The sequence below is a fragment of the Phocoena sinus genome, chromosome 11, assembly GCF_008692025.1.
Source record: "Phocoena sinus isolate mPhoSin1 chromosome 11, mPhoSin1.pri, whole genome shotgun sequence".
NCBI classification, from domain to species: domain Eukaryota; kingdom Metazoa; phylum Chordata; class Mammalia; order Artiodactyla; family Phocoenidae; genus Phocoena; species Phocoena sinus.
The window spans coordinates 6,794,526-6,811,223 of NC_045773.1; the positions used below are offsets into that span (position 1 = coordinate 6,794,526).

Here is a 16,698-nt window from a genome sequence, read left to right on the forward strand (position 1 = left end):
ATCTTTTCATATACTTAGTTGCCACCTGTATGAGGTGTCTGTTACGGTTGGTTCTATTTTCATGAAAAAATACAAAAACAAACCACCTGTGTTCCAACTGTGAATGCTTTTTTTCTTAATACTTTTCTGTAGAGCTTAAATGTTTTACAGTGATATTTCATTTTTACAAGAAAAATAAAGCTAAAAGAAACAAAGTTTTAAACAAAATCCAGTGCTGGAAAGAGAAGGGACTGAGAATGAAAGCAGGTTTCTTGCCTTTGTCCATCCACCTCCCCGCCCGCTCCCCCCTCCCCCCCCCCCCACCGTCCCCCTTAAGCCTTTAAGCAAACATGGCCTTCACACCTCTCCAAGACAGAAGAGCCTGGCAAATGACACCACCACACCTTACCTATTTCCTTTACTTAGCACCATTTAATGTATCCAAAAAAGCTTTTTTTAAAGTCAAAATAGATAAGATCACAGTTTCTTAAAAGTAATACATTTAATACATTCTTAAGATTTCAAATGAGTACATACATGCTATAGGTTTTCAATCTTCCTTGGACAACACAAAAAACACGGTACTCAAATTGCAAGTTTTGACAGGAACATGAAATCTCATTTTGACACAAAGACAGGTTTAAAAAATAATAAAACCAACACTGAACTAATCGAGCACCAGCAGGCTTCCTTAAATCTCCCATCCTATCCCACTTTCGAAATCGTATGGCTGCCTCGGTACCAGCATTTCTTCTTCCCTACCCAACAGTTCGACAAAAAAATTAGATAAAAAATTACAGGTGTGTCACTGAATGACTACCACAACAGGCTAAAGAAAAACAAAAAAGCCCACTTACTTGCTGAATGTTGAAAGAGGAGAATAAGATTAGGTGGGAAAACTGTACGGCGTTTGATTCACTCGCTTCACCCTGATATCAGAGCATAGGAACTGTGCTCAAAGGAACTAATAAAGATGCCAAGAAATATCCCAACATTATTTATAAAAGGAAGGCTGCACTCATGTCTATGAAGAGCTTATAATACCATGGAAAAATATTTAAGTTATAAAGTTAAATGAGAAAGTAGAATACAAAACTTTATATCCAGTATGATCTCAACTACTACGTAAAACTAAGCCAAAGAAAGGCTAAAAGTTCAAAATGTTAAGTTAGTGGTTGTATTTAAGTAGTGTACCTAATTGGATCTTTTCTCTTCCTTTACTTTTCTGTCTCTTCCAACATTTTCTCTATTGGAGAGTTTTGTTTTTAGTTTTTTGGTCTTTTTAACGATTGGCTACCAAAAAAGGAGGCCTGATAGAAGTATTGAATTTAATGAATTTAAGTCCAGCCTATCGGAAAGGATCTGTACATGTATAAAATTAGAAAACATTCCAGGCTACCCTCTGAATCCACAGTGTGTTAGCAGTAACTTCCAAGAGGCTGGAGGGCTTTGTCCTCTCCTCCAGCCAGGTGCAAAGGGTCACCAGATCCTGCCAGATGAAAAACTGCTGAATCGAACAAAAATGTCATGGATTTACAAAAAGGAACAGAAGTACCCACATTTGGCAAAAACCTATTTATAGTACAGGAGTAGCTCTTTTTTTTTTTTTTTTTTTTTTGCGGTACACGGGCCTCTCACTGTTGTGGCCTCTCGCCGCTCCGCGGCATGTGGGATCTTCCTGGACCGTGGCATGAACCCGTGTCCCCTGCATCGGCAGGAGGACTCTCAACCACTGTGCCACCAGGGAAGCCCCCCCTTTTTTTTTTTTTTTAGGAGTAGCTCTTTAATACTATGATTAAACAAGTATCTCCTATCTTCTGTGCACTTAGCAAGTTTCAAAAAAGCTATCATCAATAAGAACTGTAGAAAGCTAATCCTGGCTTAGAAACAGAAATAAAACAGCTCTGCGACAACAGTGGGCAGAGAAAAGCCACAACTTAGAAAATTATAAAAACTGCTTTCTATAAAATTGATGCCCTTTAAAACATTTGTTTACTGTATATACTTTAAGGTCCCCACTACCACCCGCCCTCAAAAAAAGGGTGAAAACCTCTAACACTTTCTACCAAAGTAGCCACTGGTTTGTTCATTCAATAAACACTGAGGGAAGGCTCATAACGTGCGAGGCACTGGAGTCTCGAAGAGCAGACCGCTATGCCCCTGCCCCAATGACATCTTGGTCTTTCAGTGTGGGATGCGGGGACATCACCAACCACAACACAGGAATGAAAAGCAGATGTCACTGCTTTCCTACAACTCAAGAATAAGCTACAATTCTCACTCAATTACTTACACAAAAGTCCTTACACAGAAACTTCCCTGACTCACTAGAAGGCAAAAATGCAACTACTTTACCTTCATAAATACTTCTAGAAGGGACAGGCATTAAATTACATTTTGTGATAGTTGCCCTTAAACATCACAGCGCCCAGTAGTGAGGTCAGTTAACTTTCTTTTAAGCAATGGAGCTTTTTGACTCCAAGAATGAGACACTTTGAAGCCGAGAAAAAGTGACCAGTCCTAGGTCTAGATCAAGACTTGTCAGGACTGTCAAAAGCCGAGACCCAGGAGTGTAAATTTCAATTAAAATTTTCAGTCTCCTCTGTCATCCGCTGATTTTCAATATGCTCCTGGGTCAACCGCTCCAGGTCCTTCCACACATTTGGGTGGTCTTCCAAATCTTCGTAGAGGGATCTCGCGATGTCCAGTCTCCTGTAATCCTCAGGCTTGACTAGGCTTCGCACAACCTGGAGGCACCGCTCTTTCAGGGTGTACACTGTAAGGGCAGAAAACCGACTCTCAGCAGCAGACTCAGGCCTGAGGACAAGGGCTGAGTGAGAGGCTTTGCCGACCGTGGCAATTACATTTGCAACAGCTGGACCTCGCTTTGGACAAAAAAAGTGAGTACATGGGTTGTGGCAGAATGTAATGTGATGGCCGCAACAGACATCCCACAGTATTCATGACCCTGTGTAGGGACTTTCCTCGAGAGTGGGCTGGGCCTGGGATGTGCTTTAACTAACTGAATGTGGGCACAGTGACGCTGTGGCGATTCTGGGTCTCAGCCTTAAGAAGCCCTGGCAACGTTTGCTTTTACACTCTCAGGAGCCCTGAGCTACCCAGCAGGAGAGACCATACAAAGAGGGCCAGGCCCTGAGATGACCCGGGAGAGAGGCCCAGGCCCCAGCCAACCTGCCAGCAGAAGGCAGTGATCACCAGTGAGCAGAATAACCACCGAGCTGAGCTCTGCCCCGGCTGCAGAATTATAAACAAATAAAATGGTGGTTGTTAGGTTGGGGGTAGCTGTCACACAGCAACAGATAACCAAAGAAGTGTGTAACTGGATTTTGGGGGAACTCAAATCCTATTTTAAACTTACCGGGGAACTTACTCTTTAAAGGTCTCCTTTAAGGCAAAATTTCCTACATTTAACTTACCAGTGCTCACTTCTGTATACCCACTGCCTTAAAGCAGGATCTAAATACACATACTAGTTTGAACCCTACATACACATACTCGTTTGAAGCTGCAGGTATTTGGGTTTTTTTTAACCCAACAGATCATCAGTTTCTAAGGGTTCAACCTAATAAAATCACTTGAGTTTTAAACAAGTGGTAAGCTGTGAAGCTAACGTTCAATGTGGTGAGTCTTCTTAAAACCCCTGATTGACGCAGTGACCTTGACTGGGTTAAATTACACCAAAAGATACAACACTAGAAGTCAATAAATAAGCCATGGTATCTCATTCTCTACACCTTTTTTTCTCCTGAGACTCCAGGGCATAATTCTGCTCCAGGGCCAGCGAAACAAAATGCATTCATAATTCTACAATCAAGTATTTTAATTTAGCCCACCCTTGACCAGCCCAAAGAGCTTCTGAGATACCACGACATCTTTGTCCAACATACAGCATACAAGTAAATTACTTCCACTTTATTCATGGTGGAGAATAGGACACAGAAAGGTTGGATACCTTGCTCAGCATCAGGCAAAAATCACTAATGACTGGGCTCCTTCAAGTGGCCTATCCTCTACTTAGGATACAACAGCCTATCTTTTTAAAAAGTAAGATGGAACATCAGTACCTGGCAGTGTGATGTTTGCAAAAATAGGCTGTCCATCAACATTGAGAGACGGCACAAACAGCTCAGTCTGGTTAACTAGGAGCCCATCAGATGTCCCAGCATCTCGAAAGAGCCAAAGATGACCTGTTCAGACAAGCAAAGGTTAAGGAGCCACACACCTATTTCCTTCATCTCCTCACTCTGACACTGAAAATATCTGCCTCTCATTCTGCTTAAATACCATACAAAGCCATTCCAATAATGTCATTTTATTTAGTCCTCACAAAAGATCCAGGTAAAGATGAGAAAAAAAGGTCTGAAAATGCCAAGTGACTTGCTCAAGGCAACAGGGACAGTAAGGAGATGGGCAAGTATTCCAGCGAGGCTCCAAAACCCAGGCCCTTTCTGCTATCTTGGTGCAAAAGCAAAGTACGGAAACTGCAAATCACACCAAAGGCTGCAAACTAAAAGGAGAGAAAAGGTCACCAGCTCCTCAGAACTGTGCTTCTCAAAAGCAAGAAGATACAAAAACATCACGTTGAAAGAAAAAAGCCAGACAGAAAAGGGTACATTCTGTAGAAAGATATAAAATTAGTCAATGGTGTGAAAAATCAGAAGAGTGAAAGGGGTAGGAGAGAACTTTCTGGGGTGACGAAAATATTCTAATCTGTAACTTGATCTAGGTGTTGTCAAAACCCATCAAACCCTAAGACATCTGTATTTTACTCTATGTAAATTATACCTGAATTTAAGAAATAAACACATCTTATGCAAAAAAAAAAGAGAGAGAGAGAGAGGGGCACTTGGAAGGAGACCAAATTCCAGGGCTAAGATTCTGTTTAAGGAGGGAGGAGGCTGCCTCAGAATAAAAAACAGCATGTGTTCCTGGGGCATAAATTTACTTGAAGATTTGGTGGGAAAATTTAAGAAATGTAAAGTAGGAAGTAATTTTTTTTTCTTGTAGTAACATATACATAACATAAAACTATTAACCATTTTTAAGTGTACAGTTTAGTATCGATAACATTAAGTACATTCACGTGGTAATTTTTTTTAATGTTTATATTAAATCAGGCACAGATAAATTTTGGAGAATACAAAATTCACACAATTTCCTAGATAAAATAGGAGACTACAGAAATGTTAATGCCTGGAAGAACTGCATTGTTCCTCATTTAATATTAGCAGAACTTCGGTGTAAAAGTTTGAAGAGCATTATTGAGTATGCGACCCTCAAGGAAAAAAGATCCATTAGGATCCTCCGAGGAAGAGAGTGAAAATTTAGCAAGCAGTAACTTCTCTTCTTGAAAACCAAGGGAAGATTACTGCCACTTTATGCAGTAAGGCCTAGACAGCCCCAACCTGGGTTATTACAACAGTTTCCTAACTGCTACCAGTACTCTTCCCCCTCCAAACCACTTTGCAACCTGGGTAAGCTTTTCAGTATTACATCAGGCAATGTCATTTCCCTGCTTAAAAACTTTCAGTGGCCCCCATTTCCCTAAGGGTAAGATCACCTTTCAGACTTCCTCTCCCACCATTCCATACCCTCTCCCCTTTCCCAGGCTCCAGGTGTTAGCCCATGCTGTTCACTCTGCCTACAACTCTCCACTCCGGTCTTGGGTTAGTAAGATCCCATTCATCATGCAGGAGTTCCTTTCTTCTCTGCGAAGTTCCAACTCAAAGCACACACCCCTCCCTTTCACTGAGCAGGTGCCCTGCTGAGCTCCGTTCCTATGGCAGCAATTATGACACTGGCTTGTTCTTAACTACTTATGCATTTGTCTCGTCTCCCCCACTTGACCGCGATCTCCATGAAGGCAGGGACCCTATGCGGACGTGGCCCACTGGGCACATCGGAGAATGTAGGATTCTCCCATTCACGGACTGAACAAATAGGCATGAGGGATGGAATACACGTGGGGTCGATCATCAAATGCAAATTATGCACTCTTAAAAGAAGAATGCTCTGTCACTAGCTGCGTCTACTTGGATCTGTCACAACCTCTCTGGGACGTCAGTTTCTCGAGTGTAAAATGGGAATAATAATGACAACAGCACCTGCCTCCCCGGATGGGGCGGGAATTCGGTGAGATCGAGCCACCGTTATCGTTGTTATCAGGCCTAGAGCGCTGGGCAGCGCGCTGGGCACAGCTCAGCACCGGGCTCGTTGAGGCCAGGACAAGGGGGCGGCGCGGCCGGGCGCGACTGGGCGACCGCGGCCCGCCTACCTCGGTAGCTATGGATGCGGCGTCCCGTGCCGGGTGGCAGCGTCGGGTAGGGCTGCGGCTCGCCGTCGAAGTTGAGCCACACGGGCAGCACCACGCGCGGGCTGCGGTTACAGAAGATGACCTGGGACGGCTCGCGAGTGTTCACTGAGCGCAGCATCGGCCGCGGCCGCCCAGCCTCCATCTCCTGCTGGGAGCCGGGCTCCTCCGTGTGGGACTTTTCGAACCGCACTGCTCCGCGTCCGCCTCCTCCGCGTCCGCCTCCTCCGCGTCCGCCTCCTCCGCGTCCGCCTCCTCCGCGTCCGCCTCCTCCGCGTCCGCCTCCTCCGCGCCGGTCTCTGCCTCTTCCGCGTTCCCCGCCCTCGCGGGCATTACCTCCCGGAGCCAGAAGTACCCGGGCCTAGCCGCCTCGGGATTCGTGGGCCGCGCGGGGCGGGGCGGGGCGTGCGTGCGCGTCCCCGGCAGGCGTGCGTGCAGTTTTCGCGCGCTCTCGGTGGGGGATGGAATACAGCCTGGAAGATGGCCGGCTTGAGGCCGTGCGCATGCGCAGATGAATCCCCTGAGGATTGAGGGTCCCGCTTTCACGGAAGCGGGCGGTGGCGTTAGGCCGTCCTGTGGCAGGATTTCCCCTGTAAATTGGATTCTCGTACCTCTCGTACGTTTCTTACACAGCGTTTCTTTAGTTTCATTCATTGTCTTAAGACCTTCATGGTTTTTGCCATATTCTCCCTACCTTCTGCTCTATTATTTATTTACTAATTTTCTCATTGCTCAAGTTTGTTTTGTCTCCATTTTGGGTCACAAAATTTGAGTTTTGTACAGAAAAGTAGGATGAAGTGAAATTTTCCCAGTCCCCCCAGCCACCTAGAGAGAGTCCCTGGAGGCGACAGGTAACATGTTTTTTTGTCCTTCCTTTCAAAATTATTCTATGCATACGCAAGCAATTAAACACATTTGAGAAGAAATTTTATATCACTACCATCAATGGAAATTCTTTATCATTTGCCATAGAAGAATACAGTGGAACGAATTTAAAGAAAACAAAACAACAGTTAACTAAACTTCGTTCTCTGTAAAGGCTCTGAGTCTGCGTGCGTTCTGTTGGTTCAAAAGTCAGCCAAGTGTTAAATGTTAGATACCGAGTGTTAGTTGTCAAACCAACTTCCTTCCCCCTGGACATAATCAGAAAGATTTCCTTTAGGAAACTGAAGAGAGAATAAACTTTCACAATTCAGTCTGTGTGCCCTCTGAAATTCACACCCACCTGGGTTCTCATTCCAGGTTTAGCTTCAGATATGAGCTGTCTCTGAGCCTTCAATTGCTCATCTTTGAAACTGGCATTTTTAAGAAGTACCTATGTCATAGGAGTGTGGATTAAGCGGAAAAGTGTTCAGTGCCTAGCACATAGCAAGCACTCTGCAAATAGCAGCAGTTACTATCTATAAAGATGAGTTAAAAACACTGTCTCTACCCTCAAAATGCTACTGGGCTACTGGGAAAGCACAGGACATGTAGACTGAGTTGTTTTCTTTATTGTGGTTGATGTAGGGACATGTAGTTTTATTATTGGTTATACCAGTAAAAGAGCAAGTGGAAGGTGACTAGCTGATCTGAAAAGAATCAGGTAAATCTTCATTAACCCCAGGAGGGGTTAACGTCTGAGATGAACTTTGAATAAAGCCTAAGAGTTCTCCCTTCCCAACTCCCATCATACAAATATCTAGCCTGGGTGTCAGATCAGGCATCATGCCCATCGGGAGACTGGGCAGACCCCGCAGCAGGCACTGATTCCCCTATCCAGTTTGCTTCTCATTGCCTAAACTCACTGCCTCCAAGCCCAGGACTCCTCAGTCCTACCACTTACTGAAAACTCACCTGGTGGCCCAGGCCAATAAGGAACACATGCTTGTGCCCACAGACCAGCACTATGGCCCTAACATTTAAAATAAATAGCAGGGAGAAGGGAGAAAATAGGCTTTTCTGTTTTTGGCTGCACTCCTAGACAGCTGTTCTCAGTCAAATCCACAAGTAAAGGGGTTTAGGTTTATGATTTTTACCCATCTGAGCAACCTCTTTTTCAGTTTCTTTGGTTGCCTGACATGAAAGCAAACTCTTCTCCACAAACTACGTTGAAGAATGGCAACAGCATTAAAAATAGGGAAAAACTTACTGAGGAAAATGAAATAAAGGGGGGAAAGAGCTATCAAATTATATGCATAGTGTGATGACATTTATGTAAAATGTGTCATTATTTCCTCAGCCAACCCCATTTTCTAGAATATAGTTTTATTACCTTTATAATGAAAACAACTAAATCAATCCTCCCCCAGCTTTTATTGAGATATAATAGACCTAAATCAATTCTTTAGAGCCATGAAGAGGAAAAAATAACCAGACCTACTATGTGCAAAGCGCTATGGTAAAAATTTGAGAAATGAGATGTTTACTTATGAAAGATTAAAACTACAAAGTTTAAACACTCATTTCTTCCTTCATTCTGAGAATATCTGAGGGCCTACTAGGTGCCAGGTGCTGTGCTAAGTGTTGAGAATATTGCAGATAAGTCATGCCTTCACAGCACTTCAATGAGTGTCTCATAATCATCACACAAATAAAAACAAAGTTGCAGTTACCACTAGTGCAACAAAGGAGAGACACATGGTGCTAGGTAAACCTGAAGAAAGATGGTACATGAGTCCCTGTAACTAAATTTCAGTGACCTGAAATAGGCTCTACTTGGAGAAGCTCAGAAATAGAGTTCAGAGGGTTTCATTTTAGTCAAAGATGAACTTCAAGGAGAAAGAATAAATCTACCAAATGCAAGGCACTCTACTATGCATTCCACATTCATGAAAGCCATGTCATTATCTCCACTTTACAGCTAAGGAAACTGAAGGGGTTATAAGGGTATAAAGGGGGTGGTCAGAGGAGTGCTGGATTAGAGGGGCTCATCATCTGGTGCCTTTGAGAAAATGATGGTATGAGTGAATCTAAGGAGTCTGAGAAATCTACAAAGGAACTAACACCCTGAACCTAGGTAATTTTCCTCTGGGCTGTCCTTGACAGCACATTATACAAAGAGATGGCACATCCTGATGGCCTCCAGCAGGATCAAGTGACCAGCAGTGACACAGACCGCCAGGTTTCTCGAACATTAATGTGGAAATATTTGTGGAGGGAAACCTGAGAAAGACAGGATTTTCTGTTAATCAAATCCCAATGGCTCAGAGCCATCATAATTTTCAGGATTCATGCAAACACTCCCTTACTCCCAGGATAGTGAGGTGAAACATATCAGTTTAATATGACAGAAATGTCTACATCCCTAAAATGAAAGCAGTTGTGGAGATAAACACAGGCCTTAACAGTGACATTGTATCACTGCAAATGTTTACAAAGATCATTTAAGAGGAAGGAAAACATATTTAGAGTACTCTAAGTAAAAGTAAAGCTACAGGCTATATTGTTCTTAGAGTACATTTTCCACTATTGAAAACCAAACAAGTAGAGAGAAAAAGAAGAAAATGTACCCAAGTATTTTAAAACAACTGGTGACTTTTTTTTTCCCCTTCTACTTTGCTGCCTTTTCAAAATTTTCTTTTAGGGGACTTCCCTGGTGGCACAGTGGTTAAGAATCCACCTGCCAATGCAGGCGACAAGGGTTCCATCCTGGTCGGGGAAGATCCCACATGCCGCGGAGCAACTAAGCCTATAAACCACAACTACTGAGCCTGCGCTCTAGAGCCCGCGCGCCACAACTACTGAAGCGCATGTGCCTAGAGCCCATACTCCGCAACAAGACACCACAACGAGAAGCACGTGCACCACAACAAAGAGTAGCCCATGCTCGCCACAACTAGAGAAAGCCCATGCGCAGTAACGAAGACGCAATGCAGCCAATAAATAAATACATTTATATAAAAAAGTTTTCTTTTAGGATATATTTCGCCTTGTTTATACTTTGACCAATCAAAAAATACAAAGATGTACAATAATAAAGCAAACACTGATAATTTTACCATATAAAGTAAAAAACACATTGTCATTTATTTACTTTTTAAAGTTAAGACAACATAAATGATGAGGCTAAAATACCCTTTGACTTCCACCTTGGTCCCATTTCCCTCCTTCCTCCTCAGAGGCAGTAACTACCGTGAGTTAGATGTGTATCTAACCCGGCTTTTTTTTTTTTTTTCTAAATGTATTTTAAATTTCTAGAGTTCACTCTTTTTGGCGGATAGAGGTGTGTTTTGACAACATGCATAGTCATGTAACGATCACAACAATCAAAATACAGAACAATCCACCCTCTCCCACCCCCCAGAGAATGTGATGAAACCCTACCCCCAGGCTTAAGTCTTGACACCCACTGACCCATCAGTCCTCTGTCCCTATAGTTCTGCCTTTTCCATAATGTCATATAATGGGACCACACAGCACGTAGCGTTTTGAGTCTGGCTTTTCACTTAGCATGGTGCATTTGAGATTCATCCATGTTGTAGAATGTATCAAGTTTATTTCTTTCCATCACCAAGTGGTAGGCCACTGCACTCACCAGTTAAGCAACATTGAGCAATCACGAATAAAACTCCTATAAGCATCTGCATACAGGTTTTGTGTGTGTGTGTCTGTAAGTTTTCACTTCTCTTAGGTGAGACTCATCTAGGGATGAGATTGCTGAGACATAAAGTGCATTTTTAACTTCGTGAGAAATTGCTAAATTGTCTTCCCAGAGTAGTCATATCATTTTGCATTCCTACCAGCAATGTATGAGTGTTCCAGTCGCTCCACATCCTTGCCTGCACTTATTATCAGGATTTTCTTCTTTTTGAAAAATTTTACCCATTCTAATAGATTGCGTATGGTGGTTTCTCGATGAGGTTTTTATTTTTATTTCCTAAATGACTAATAATGTTGAACGTCTTTTCATGAGCTGGTTTGCCATCCTTTTGTCTTTGAAGGATCGGTTCAAATCTTTTGTCCATTTCTTTATTAGCTTGTTTTCTTACTTTTGAGTTTTGATAGTTCTTTTATCCAGGACAATTTTTATTCATGATGGTGAGGCGACTGAGAACAATCCGCATTCAGAAAAGCTGGGGATAGTATTTAACCTCTCTGAACTCCTAGTCTCCTATGGTTCAAATCAAAACAGCTATCCTGGCAACATCTTCATTTTATTATAAAAGGATAAAACAGATGTTTAAGTTTTAAAAACTGAACGATTTAGTAAACAGATTAAAATGTAAAGTATAACTTTATCATCATCGGTGAGGGTGAAATGTTAGTATAACAGAACTCTAAGTACATAAGTTGAAGTGACACACTGGGGACAAAATAAACGGTGGTTTACCATAACACTGTTTATGGACCGAAATGACCTATGAGCAAAGACATATATAACTTGAGAATAAAATCCCAGTTTCTGGAGCCTGACCAAATAAGGTCTTTCAAAAGAGGGAAACCGAGAGACAGCTAGGGAGAGTGCCAGAGTTGATTAAATTCTTTACGCAAGACTTCCAGAAAATATAACACACAATTCAGTCTTCAGAGAAAGGAAGCTGGAAGAAGTGAAACTTGACAACATAGACATCAATGCAAACAGTGTTTGCCAGACACAGCCAGGAAAACCCCTGAAGTCTTCTTTACCAAAGGAAGGACGGGGAAGAGGCAGGTAAGACTAACGTGAGTATGTAACAGCTTAAAAATTATCTAATGGGGCTTCCCTGGTGGCGCAGTGGTTAAGAATTCGCCTGCCAACCTACCTAAGGAGACAAAAGATCTGTATGCAGAAAATTATAAGACACTGGTGAAAGAAATTAAAGATGATACAAATAGTTGGAGGCATATACCATGTTCTTGGATTGGAAGAATCAACATTGTGAAAATGACTCTACTACCCAAAGCAATCTACACATTCAATGCAATCCCTATCAAACTACCAATGGCATTTTTCACAGAACTAGAACAAAAAATTGCACAATTTGTATGGAAACACAAAAGACCCTGAATAGCCAAAGCAATCTTGGGAAAGAAAAACGGAGCTGGAGGAAGCAGGCTCCCTGACGTCAGACTATACTACAAAGCTACAGTAATCAAGACAGTATGGTACTGACACAAAAAACAGAAATATAGATCAATGGAACAGGACAGAAAGCCCAGAGATAAACCCATGCACATATGGTCACCTTATCTTTGATAAAGGAAGCAAGAATATACAATGGAGAAAAGACAGCCTCTTCAATAAGTGGTGCTGGGAAAACTGGACAGCTACATGTAAAAGAATGAAATTAGAACACTCCCTGACACCATACATAAAAATAAACTCAAAATGGATTAAAGACCTAAATGTAAGGCCAGACACTATCAAACTCTTAGAGGAAAACATAGGCAGAACACTCTATGACATCAATCACAGCAAGATCCTTTTTGACCCACCTCCTAGAGAAATGGAAATAAAAACAAAAATAAACAAATGGGACCTAATGAAACTTAAAAGCTTTTGCACAGCAAAGGAAACCATAAACAAGACGAAAAGACAACGCTCCGAATGGGAGAAAATATTTGCAAATGAAGCAATGATAAAGGATTAATCTCCAAAATTTACAAGCAGCTCACGTAGCTCAATATCAAAAAAGCAAACAACCCAATCCAAACATGGGCAGAAGACCTAAATAGACATTTATCCAAAGAAGACATACAGATTGCCAACAAACACATGAAAAGATGCTGAACATCACTAATCATGAGAGAAATGCAAATCAAAACTACAATGAGGGGCTTCCCTGGTGGCGCAGTGGTTGAGAGTCCGCCTGCCGATGCAGGGGACATGGGTTCGAACCCCAGTCTGGGAAGATCCCACATGCCGCAGAGCGGCTGGGCCCGTGAGCCATGGCCGCTGAGCCTGCGCATCCGGAGCCTGTGCTCCACAACGGGAGAGGCCACAACAGTGAGAGGCCCACGTACTGCAAAAAAAAAAAAAAACAAAAAAAAACAACTACAATGAGGTATCACCTCACACCAGTCAGAACGGCCATCATCAAAAAATCTACAAACAAATGCTGGAGAGGGTGTGGAGAAAAGGGAACCCTGTTGCACTGTTGGTGGGAATGTAAATTGATACAGCCACTATGGAGAACAGTATGAAAGGTCCTTAGAAAACTAAAAGTAGAATTACCATATGACCCAGCAATCCCACTACTGGGCATATACCCTGAGAAAACCATAATTCAAAAAGAGTCATGTACCACAATGTTCACTGCAGCTCTATTTACAATAGCCAGGACATGGAAGCAACCTAAGTGTCCACCGACAGATGAATGGATAAAGAAGATGTGGCACATATATACAGTGGAATATTACTCAGCCATAAAAAGAAACGAAACTGAGTTATTTGTAGTGAGGTGGATGGACCTAGAGTCTGTCATACAGAGTGAAGTAAGAAAGAGGAAAAACGAGTACCGTATGCTAACACATATATATATGGAATGTAAAAAAAAAAAAAAAAAGGTCATGAAGAACCTAGGGGCAAGACAGGAATAAAGACGCAGACCTACTAGAGAATGGACTTGAGGACACAGGGAGGAGGAAGGGTAAGCTGGGACGAAGTGAGAAAGTGTAATGGACATATATACACTACCAAATGTAAAACACAGCCAGTGGGAAGCAGCCACATAGCACAGGGAGATCAGCTTGGTGCTTTGTGACCACGTAGAGGGGTGGGATAGGGAGGGTGGGAGGGAGGGAGACGCAAGAGGGAAGAGATATGGGGATATATGTATATGTATAGCTGATTCACTTTGTTACAAAGCAGAAACTAACACACCATTGTAAAGCAATTATACTCCAATAAAGATGTTAAAAGAAAAAAAAAAGAGGGCTTCCCTGGTGGTGCAGTGGTTGAGGGTCCGCCTGCCGATGCAGGGGACACGGGTTTGTGTCCCGGTTTGGGAGGATCCCACGTGCCGCGGAGCGGCTGGGCCCGTGAGCCATGGCTGCTGGGCCTGCACCTCCGGAGCCTGTGCTCCGCAACGGGAGAGGTCACGGCAGTGAGGCCCGCATACCGCAAAAAAAAAAAAAAAAAAAAAAAAAGAATCCGCCTGCCAATGCAGGGGACACGGGTTCGAGCCCTGGTCCCGGAAGATCCCACATGCTGCAGAGCAACTAAGCCCATGTGCCACGACTACTGAGCATGTGCTCTAGAGCCTGCGAGCCACAACTACTGAATCCACGTGCTGCAACTACTGAAGCCCACACACCTAGAGCCCGTGCTCCACAGCAAGAGAAGCCACAATGAGAAGCCTGCGCACCGCAATGAAGAGTAGGCCCTGCTCGCCACAACTAGAGAAAGCCCGCGTGCAGCAACGAAGACCTAACACTGCCAAAAATTATAAAATAAATTTATATTAAAAGAAAGTATCTGGGCTTCCCTGGTGGCGCAGTGGTTGAGAATCTGCCTGCTGATGCAGGGGACACGGGTTCGAGCCCTGGTCTGGGAAGATCCCACATGCCGCGGAGCAACTAGGCCCGTGAGCCACAACCGAGCCTGCGCATCTGGAGCCTGTGCTCCTCAACAAGAGAGGCCGCGACAGTGAGAGGCCCGCGCACCACGATGAAGAGTGGCCCCCACTCGCCGCAATTGGAGAAAGCCCTCGCACAGAAACGAAGACCCAACACAGCCAAAAATAAATAAATAAATTTATAAAAAAAAAAAAAAAAGAAAGTATCTAATAGCACTGAAGTAGGAACGAGAAAGGAAGTTTTAGATGTGGTTATACCACACTTGGGAGTGAAACGGTTAGAGAAGTCTGAGGCAGGCAGGTCTAGGTTCAAGGTCCAGCACCTTTCCTTACTTTGTGTGACTCTGAACAAGTTTCAGCCTCTCTAAAGAACTGCATGGAGGTAAGAACGCCTACTTCTTAGGACTTGAGGACTAAATAAAACAGAGTACACGCACTTCCCTGGTGGCGCCGTGGTTGAGAGTCTGCCTGCCGATGCAGGGGACGCGGGTTCGTGCCCAGGTCCAGGAAGATCCCACATGCCGCGGAGCGGCTGGGCCCGTGAGCCATGGCCGCTGAGCCTGCGCGTCCGGAGCCTGTGCTCCGCAACGGGAGAGGCCACAACGGTGAGAGGCCCGTGTACCACACACACACACAAAAAAGAGTACACAAAGCACTTAGCACATCTAGCACGTGGTAACACTCAATAAGTTACAGACAATACTAGTTACATATCCGTGAGCGAGCCGAGGCTCATTTTACAAAGGGGGTATTGACAGTTACACAGGAAAGCACTCTGACACCTCAAAGTGCCAGGTAAGCAGGAGGAGTTACCTCTACTGGAGGAGGTCAGGCTCACTGGTTCCCACTGGTTCCCATGCTAGTTGCTCTCCTTACAAACAGCAGCTTACCATTAGCAACATGGTATTTAGGGCACTAACTTTTTTAGAAATATTACTTTGATATCAACAAATTAACAGAATGTCTATAGGACCATAAAAAAATTTATCATTTTCATGTCATCTAAGGAAGGGTTTTTCTGGCTTCTATAGATTATCATCACTTTTGCCTCTATTACTATCTTGTTATTGTCCTTGCACATAGTAGGAACTTAGTATCTGTTAAACTGACTGCAGAGCACAGGCTAATCTAAAACTTGAACTTTACAAGTACTTATTTATCTCAGAAAGGATAGAGAAGATATTATGAATAATGAACTCAAGAGATTGTTAGATCACCTCAGATGAGCTCAATAATGTTGAAAAACAGCACTTACCAAAGTAAAGGAGGTCAGTATTGCCTCCATTGTAATACCACATTTTCAAGTGAAGGTACTACTTAAAATGGTCTTCCAAAGGTCTAAGCACGGATCTAAGCTCAGATGTGACAATGCAAAGCAGCCTGAGCTCTGCCAAGTCACTTCGATTGCTATTTACTGACTACCTGCCTTTTGCAAGGTACCCAGCTGAGCAACACAGGCAAAGGCACTGATGTATGCTGTACGACGCAGACACCAAGGCAGAGAACAAGATCAGACCCAGGGCTGAAGCGCAGTATTAGCATGGCAGGATGGGAGGGACTGAGAAAAGGAACAGGGCAGCACTGAATGAAAAGTAACGTTAGGAAAACTTTATGGAGGAGGTTCGGCTTAAGCTAGACCTTGAGTGGCAAGTAAGATTTGAATAGGGAGAAATGACTTCTACATGGCTAAAATGAAAATTCTACATGACGGTTAAGCCGTAGGAGTGGGTTGGCACAAGTTTATAGCAGGCTTTGATGCTAGAATGAAAAGTTTTAGACTCTTCTGCTTAAATGATTTGCTTTTCAAAAAGAAGTAGACATTTAGCTTGTACTTTATAAAACTAATAGTCTTCCCTGGATTGCGGCTGAATTGTGTAGATGCTGGTATTTCAACAGACTGTAAGCATCACG

At 43.3% G+C, this 16,698-nt stretch overlaps 1 protein-coding gene across 1 annotated transcript; it reads right to left on the reverse strand.

Moving 5' to 3' along the window:
• Nucleotides 1-462: 462 nt before the first annotated feature.
• VHL (von Hippel-Lindau tumor suppressor) lies at nt 463-6,684 on the reverse strand. The gene is made up of 4 exons (XM_032648675.1): nt 6,512-6,684; nt 6,275-6,476; nt 4,065-4,187; nt 463-2,755 (listed from the first exon to the last, which is right to left on the reverse strand). Exons 1-4 carry the CDS (start codon nt 6,641-6,643, stop codon nt 2,559-2,561), a joined length of 654 nt encoding a protein of 217 aa, XP_032504566.1. The 5' UTR covers nt 6,644-6,684; the 3' UTR covers nt 463-2,558.
• Between the last annotated feature and the right edge of the window lie 10,014 nt (nt 6,685-16,698).

Coding starts and splice junctions, on each gene's coding strand:
- VHL (XM_032648675.1), bottom strand. CDS start 6,643: ATGCCCGCGAGGGCGGGGAACGCGGAAGAGGCAGAGACCGGCGCGGAG. Junction 6,477..6,511: donor CGGACGCGGAGGAGGCGGAC/GCGGAGCAGTGC, acceptor TCCCACACGGAG/GAGCCCGGCTCCCAGCAGGA. Junction 2,756..4,064: donor TGCAAACATCACACTGCCAG/GTACTGATGTTC, acceptor CTGCCCTTACAG/TGTACACCCTGAAAGAGCGG.